We start from the raw sequence: 7,027 nt of genomic DNA, 5'->3' as shown, positions 1-7,027 counted from the left end.
TGAAACAAAAAATAGTGAAACCTGAGTAGATACCCAGAAAATCCTGAGTCATCTACTTACTAATCATACTCAGTTAAAATCTTCAAGATTTCAAATTCTCAATGTTTTTCTCTTCATGTATTTGTGTAATATAAGAAGATGCTATTTCATAAGCTATTACAGAAAATCTTACATTATTCCTCCATAAACTAATGCGAATATTTCTTCAAGAATAATTAGGAAGATTTTTTCAAGAGTCTCATTTTTTTTTTCACTCAAAATGAATTCATTTTTTTTTCGAATAGGTACTTCTAATAATTCTTCGCGAAGATTTGTTACAATTTATTTATTTTAATAAAAATTTTGAACTTTCCATATGAATTTTGCCTTGGTTTTCTTCCCCGAAGAATTCATTTAAAGATGCTTTAAAAAATCATTCAGGGATTTATTATTGTTCTAATAAAAACTTGTCGTGCATCCAGCAATGCTGTGAGGAACTGCTCCAAGAATTCAATAATCGATTCTTCTAAAAGTATCTTCAAGAAATCTCACAAAATTTCAATCTATCATAGCAGAAATTCTATTTAGAGAAATTCTGGATTCTTAAAAATCCTGGAGCAGGGGAAAAGCACTAAAATTTCGACTCACAAGAATTCGGTAAACCTTCGGTAAATGTTACAATTTTAATTTCACCGGAAAAAGCCGATGAAATTGTCAATAAAATTAAATTTATGATAGCGGGGATGATCCAGACATAACAAATTGCAAAGAATCGCAGATTGATCACTTAAGGAGAATTTCAGAAGAATCTCCAGAATATCTGGGGAATTTTTTGTGTTCATTCTGCGATTCTAAACATCAGTATAGGAAAGCTCCTAATGAAAATCCTAAAGTAGCGCTTGGAACCTTATTCATCACATTTCCAAAATTCGAAATTCCGAGGTTTTTTTTATAGATAGTAAAATATAGTTTACTTTACCATACATAACAGCGCTTTATCAATGGTTAATAGCTAAAGATTGATTACCCATTTCGTCCAACAAATTTATCGTATTCAATAATTTGTAGATAATCAACTCGTTTGATGTTGTAATATAGTATTGATTGATAATTTTCCCTGACCTGTAGTGAAATTCCCTGACTTTCCAGGTCAAAAATTGGATTCCCTGACATTCCCTGACTTTCCAGGTTTTTCCAGGTAGTCGACAACCTGACTTTAAGAATTTCATAGAGATTTTTGAACACAATTTTGGTAGAATTTATTGTAATATTTCTTGGAGAAATCCTAACTATTTTCAGAAAATCCTTAATACATTATTAATGAACATCTTAATGATATTTTCAACAATTAAAATTTATGTGTGATAAGTACGTAGTTTAGCTTCATGGAGAAATGTTTAAAATTCTGATGTCTTCTTTTGAGCAATTTGATACAGTTTCTTCCAAATATTCCAGATTATAAAGTCTAAAGAAACTCCGATAAAAATCTGTTTAATAATAACTACTTATTTTGTGGGAGTCCCAGCAAAATCTGGGTGAAAACTGGTAAAGGCGTTCTTGCACTGGAAAAGTACAGAAATAGTTCATGAAGAGATCCCCGATACTTGAAAAGTTTGTGCAAGAACTTCAAGATATTCTTCGTGAGCTCTTTGGAAAAATTTTTGAAGGTTTTTTTTTACTGGATTAGACAAAGAATTGATATTTTCCGTAATTATTATTATTATTATTAATAATAATATTTATTCAGGACACTTTACCATACGTGTGGCATTCGTGTCGAATTTTCCGCAATGAAAATTGTAATTTACAAGCATTACTGATATTCAGAGATAATAGCTGATATGAGACAAAACACAAACAGATAAAACCAACGCAAATTTTCGCAAACTACGAAATTTGCGAAAATCGGTGAATCAAGAATTTTCTAGGCCCCCCTTTGGCCCCCTCCAGGAAAAAATCCTAGCTATGCCAATGTTGTTCAGTTGTTGATAAGCATACCATGTATTGAATAGTTTTTGATGATTAGGAGCTCCAGCATGATCAATATTCAGCTACAAGGAGTTTATGTTCGGCACTGGAACGTTGATATATCAATTCAAGGATAGCGTAGTTCGAGTTCGAATCCAGTATTCAGGTAATTTGTAAATGTAATTAATATTTCTTGATTACTGTGTACACTACATTAGAACTGAAACGAGTTTTTGTCTTTTTTTTTTATTATTTTAACGATAGTTGAATAAAAGCTGTATTTTATGCTTTTAAAATGATCAAGCAAAAATATTAAGTTGTTGTTCAACGACATGCTTTAAAGTTTCTCCATATTTGTACGCTTGAACAACGGTTGCGCATGAAAATAATTAAAGTGTTGTTAAACATGATGCTGAATTAAACTTGTATGATGCTGTTTGTTAAATGAGTGATCGTTTGTTGGGATGAGCGCTACCAGAAGCCTTCATAGGGCTAGTCGTCCTATTACATATTGTTATGTGTTCCAAGGCATAAGCAAGTGAGATCTAACTACATTATTATCTGGGAGCTATTGAAACACTACAGAAAAAAACACCAGTTGATTTTTTCATCTATATTTTAATTGACATAACAAATTAACTTTTGATTTATTCTCGCCCTTATGACCCAATATCAGTTCCAACAAGCCCATTGGATTGCTTCGACATATTCCATGGCAGCTACTAATTGTCCCTTCGTTCCACCGTCATCACGTTCCTGTTTGCAATTTTCAAAGTGAGACTCATTGTCAGTTGCAGCTGGTCTAATTTCAATGGCGATCGAAATCGATATGCGCGCAGCAAATAGCATAGAATTATCTTCATCGACATCAGAGCGTATTTGTAGCCAATGCAGTTGCGAGGTCCTCCACTGAAGGGAAGAAACGCGTATGGATGGCGCTCTGCTATCCGGTCTGGCAGGAAGTGATTGGGATCGAAACGATTCGCATCCGGTCCCCAATATGCCGGATTCCGGTGAACGTTATTAACTCCCAGGATGATGTTGGTGCCCTCAGGGATCGTAGATTTGGCTGAAATTGTACGAATGGAGTGAGAAAAAGGAACGTTTTCCACAAAATGAGTTAATCGGCATACAAATACGAGTTGGCGCCGTACATTTCCTGCCCAACATGGGCCCGACTGGAAACAATCTCATCGTTTCTTTTATCACCATTTCTGTGTAGCAAAGTTTAGATAGGTGTTCGTTGTTGACTGGAACCGAAGGATCACCACTTTCTAATACGTTCACTATTTCGTTGTAAACCTCTTCTTGTATGTCCTGATGAATGGCAAGCATCAGTATCGTATTTGACAGGCTCAACGCTGAAGTCTCGTTTCCTGCCACTATGATTGTACTAAGTTCATCTCGGATGTCAATTTCGTCGAATACTTGTGTTTCTTCTGCTAATCTCTGGATTTGATCGATGAATATCAGGGGCTTCTTCGTGCTGATGCTTTCGTCAAGTGGAGCTGCCCTAGATTCGGATAGCACCTTTTGTCTTTTCTTCCATATTTTGTTCAACATGTTGAAAACATTTTCAAAGCATTTTCTTTCTGTCCGATAGTATTTGGTTAGTCGGTAAATCCATTCTGGGTGCAACCAAAATCTATGGAGACGATAATTGATCAGCTCACAGCCACTAAAACCAAGAAACTTCAATGACCATTAATAATTTAACAACCTTTCCAAACTTTCTTACTCCTCAACATTTTTGATAAATTCTGTACCTTCCTTGCTTTGTAAGTTCATATCGGTTCCCAAAAAAGTTGCTAATAAATATGCACATTTTAGATATAAGAAACATCGGATACAATACAGCTGATCACCCACCACAAATCATATCCAACGTGCATCTTGAAATATCGCCATATGAATCGTATTCCGCTCGTCCTATATTCTTCCCTACATGTTGCACCAAAGTTGCACTTTTCAAGTTGAACTTTGAAATAAAACTAGACAAAACTACTGGACTAAAACACGGGGACAATAATTTCCTATGAACCTTCCAAATGCTAACCGGTGAAGTGAACAGTCCATTGAGACTTCTAATGAAACGGTAAATTTCGGCTTTCTCCAAGCAGTTTGGCGAATTCAAGACCACCTGTATGTCTTCCGGGTTGTCGATGAAAACGAATAACTTAGGACCGAGCCATCCTCGACACGGAGATGAATACGTTTTCACGAAACCGTTCAAAATGGCAAACAGCTCTTCGTTGGTCTTTCCGATGAACAGATGTGCACTTCCGATCAAAGGGTAACTTACGGGTCCCGGAAGCTCGGCAGATATTTGATAGAATCGGCGTTGTTTCCATCGTAGCACGAGGTAAGCGATGATTGGAAGAGCTAGTAGAACGATCACAGATAGAACCATTATCGTCAGGAGTATGGACCGCAAGTGAAGTGGTTGAACGCTTTAAAGGTTCAATTTAAATAAATTTGCTATTCAGGAATTGATGCATCTATTAAGCGGGTGTAGGGAAGCTGCAATTAATGGTTAAGCGTATTTTAATCATTTACAGCTCACTACCGTAAAACGGGGTATTATTGATCAGCGGGGTAACTTTGATCGACATAACCTGCATCAAATAAGGTCCGAATCAACTTTTCAAATTTTCAAATTTGAAATGTAGAATTATGCTTCTTTATCTTATATTCAGGGGCTTAACCAGGAGGAGACAGGGGGAGGGCATGGCCGGATGAAAAGAATCAAAATCAATTGTTTGTATGAGTTTTTAAGTGATTGTTCCCGGTTACGCATGTATTTTTCTGCGACAAAATGATAGAAAAGAAGTTGAACTGTTTCATTCTGACAGTTTTGAAACCAGGAAACCATTTTAGAATTGAGTATCAGCAAAAGTTATGCACAGCTCTATCTTTGAATGTGTAATTTTTCACAAGTACACATGCAGATTTGAATTTGTGGAGAAATGCTCCAAATTAACGCGCTGTTGAAATATCGATTATTTATTAATTGAATGACAAATGATACCTGCAATGTTTAGGTAATATTCCATCACAACTATATTAAAGAATGATGATGACACTGTTATTCAAATTAGCATTGTTTTATATTCGTATTTTATTATTTGTGAAGATTGTGATTTTGAAATCACGGGTTTTGTATCCCGCAATTGTTTTTTTTTTCTTGATTGGCTATCATAAATCGTTATTTGATTTAATTTGCAATGATTTACACTTTCAAATGACTGTATGAAGACAATGACGACAACTACTGAAAAGTTGTTTGAGAGGCTGCATATTGTGAATTGAACAATTCAATTCATCACTGGAGAAAATATATACAAAAATGACAACAGATCATAAAATGGGAGACTCGTTTGTTACACATCTGTTACCCAGTAGTCTTACGTATTTTGTAAGTGATGTGTAACTATACTGAAACTGATATTCAATTAACCCACTAATACCCAAGTTTTTATTTTCGATCTAAGTATCATTTTTCGTTATCTAAAATCTAAAACACATTTTGGACAATGATTCATTTTTATTCGCAAATTTATGAATTTTGGTTTATGATTTTTTATAATTTTTGTTTTTAAACATTCCTATCCTCAATGCAGTTATTGTGGAAGCGAGTGGGTAAGATAGGCAAACAGTTTCAACACAAAATAAATCACACTCGCTCTGCTCGCGTGTGTAGTATAGAGATGGATGGATGTGGGTTTTGAAAAGCGTCCGCGTGAACTGTGGGTATTTGAATTCAAAACTTGTAACCAACTGAGTTATTGGGTCACCAAGTGGCTCAGTAGCATAGTTGGTAAATCGCTCGTCTAGCATACAAGAGTCCTGGGTTCATATCCCAGCCGAGCATGTGGATTTTTTTTCATAATCCATTAATAATTTAACCATCTTTACCACGCGTAATGAGTTAATTAATTTAATAACAATGCGGATTGGATTACCGAAAAAGCTCAATATATGTGTTACTACATCTGGGTACTGCCTCTTCTGGGTACCGATTTTCGACAATAATAAAAAATTAAGTTTTTGCAGAACTTTTGTTTTTTTTCTGGAACATGTTTTATTTTTTAATTAGACTTAGGCATTTGTAGGTTATAAACTAATACGACTTTCCAAACATATTTTAAAAATACAAAAATATATCAAAAGTTGCATCAAGCTTTCCTAACACTAACACGCTTGTTTAAACCAAAAATAAACGCTCAAGGCTTAAACCAAAAATAAAATTATTTGATTTCTGAGCTAAGAAAAAATACACAAAATTCCAAAAGGTACCCCGTCAAAAGGCGTGTTGGGCTCTCAATATGACGCATGGTGACCAAACATAAATGTCATGCCGTCACACACATGTGATTTAGCAACCTACATGTAACCTAATTTTTATTCGTTTCCATGCAACCAAATATTCAACTTCAATATAACTCATTCATTTTGACAGCTCTAGGCTAAGTTGCATATGCGGCACAATGTAACACCAATGTAATGTCCACAAAGTTTAAGTCTCAATGTAGCTTAGTAACCAAAATTAATATTTGTTAAAAAGATACACTACCCGTCATAAATACGGACTCGCTTGAAAAAGCATTGCAACACTCAGCTGAATATTGAATCAGCCTGAAAATTTTAGCATCATCTCAAAACAAGAACATTCATGAGGCTATATCTCGTAATGCTGATTATCTATAATGGTGCGGTCTGCAGCAAAGTTCTTAGGTAAATCAAGAACATTCGGAAAGAAAATGGTTTGGTTCGCAATTTCGCCACTAGGTGTCGCTAGTGAGCATGTAAAATTTTGAAGATTTAAAGCATGTTTTATCTTGTGACCCACTTGAGATAGGAAGTTCTAGATAAAAAGTTTGAATCTTTTGCAAATTTGTTTAGAAAGTCAAGTACATCCGGAAGGTATACTAATTGGTTCAAAAATTTTGCCGCTGTGGTGCGCTAGTATGAATGTAAAATTGAGTTCTATCTCATGATCCATATGAGGTAGAAAGCTCAAGTCTTCGGCGACCATGTGAAATTGAGAATATTGAACTTGAATGTAAAGGGATGATCCCGT

General features: G+C 35.1%; 1 protein-coding gene across 1 annotated transcript; it reads right to left on the bottom strand.

Annotated features, from left to right (window-relative positions):
* Positions 1-2,545: 2,545 nt before the first annotated feature.
* Positions 2,546-4,396, bottom strand: LOC5576789 (cytochrome P450 4C1). Its single transcript, XM_001662815.3, has 4 exons — positions 3,817-4,396; positions 3,686-3,755; positions 3,081-3,625; positions 2,546-3,016 (listed from the first exon to the last, which is right to left on the bottom strand). Exons 1-4 carry the CDS (start codon positions 4,355-4,357, stop codon positions 2,670-2,672), a joined length of 1,503 nt encoding a protein of 500 aa, XP_001662865.3. The 5' UTR covers positions 4,358-4,396; the 3' UTR covers positions 2,546-2,669.
* Positions 4,397-7,027: the final 2,631 nt, after the last annotated feature.

This window comes from Aedes aegypti, chromosome 3, assembly GCF_002204515.2.
Source record: "Aedes aegypti strain LVP_AGWG chromosome 3, AaegL5.0 Primary Assembly, whole genome shotgun sequence".
NCBI classification, from domain to species: Eukaryota; Metazoa; Arthropoda; class Insecta; order Diptera; family Culicidae; genus Aedes; species Aedes aegypti.
The sequence above is the reverse complement of the archived record's forward strand: the minus strand, read 5'-3'. Positions and strand labels throughout refer to the sequence as shown.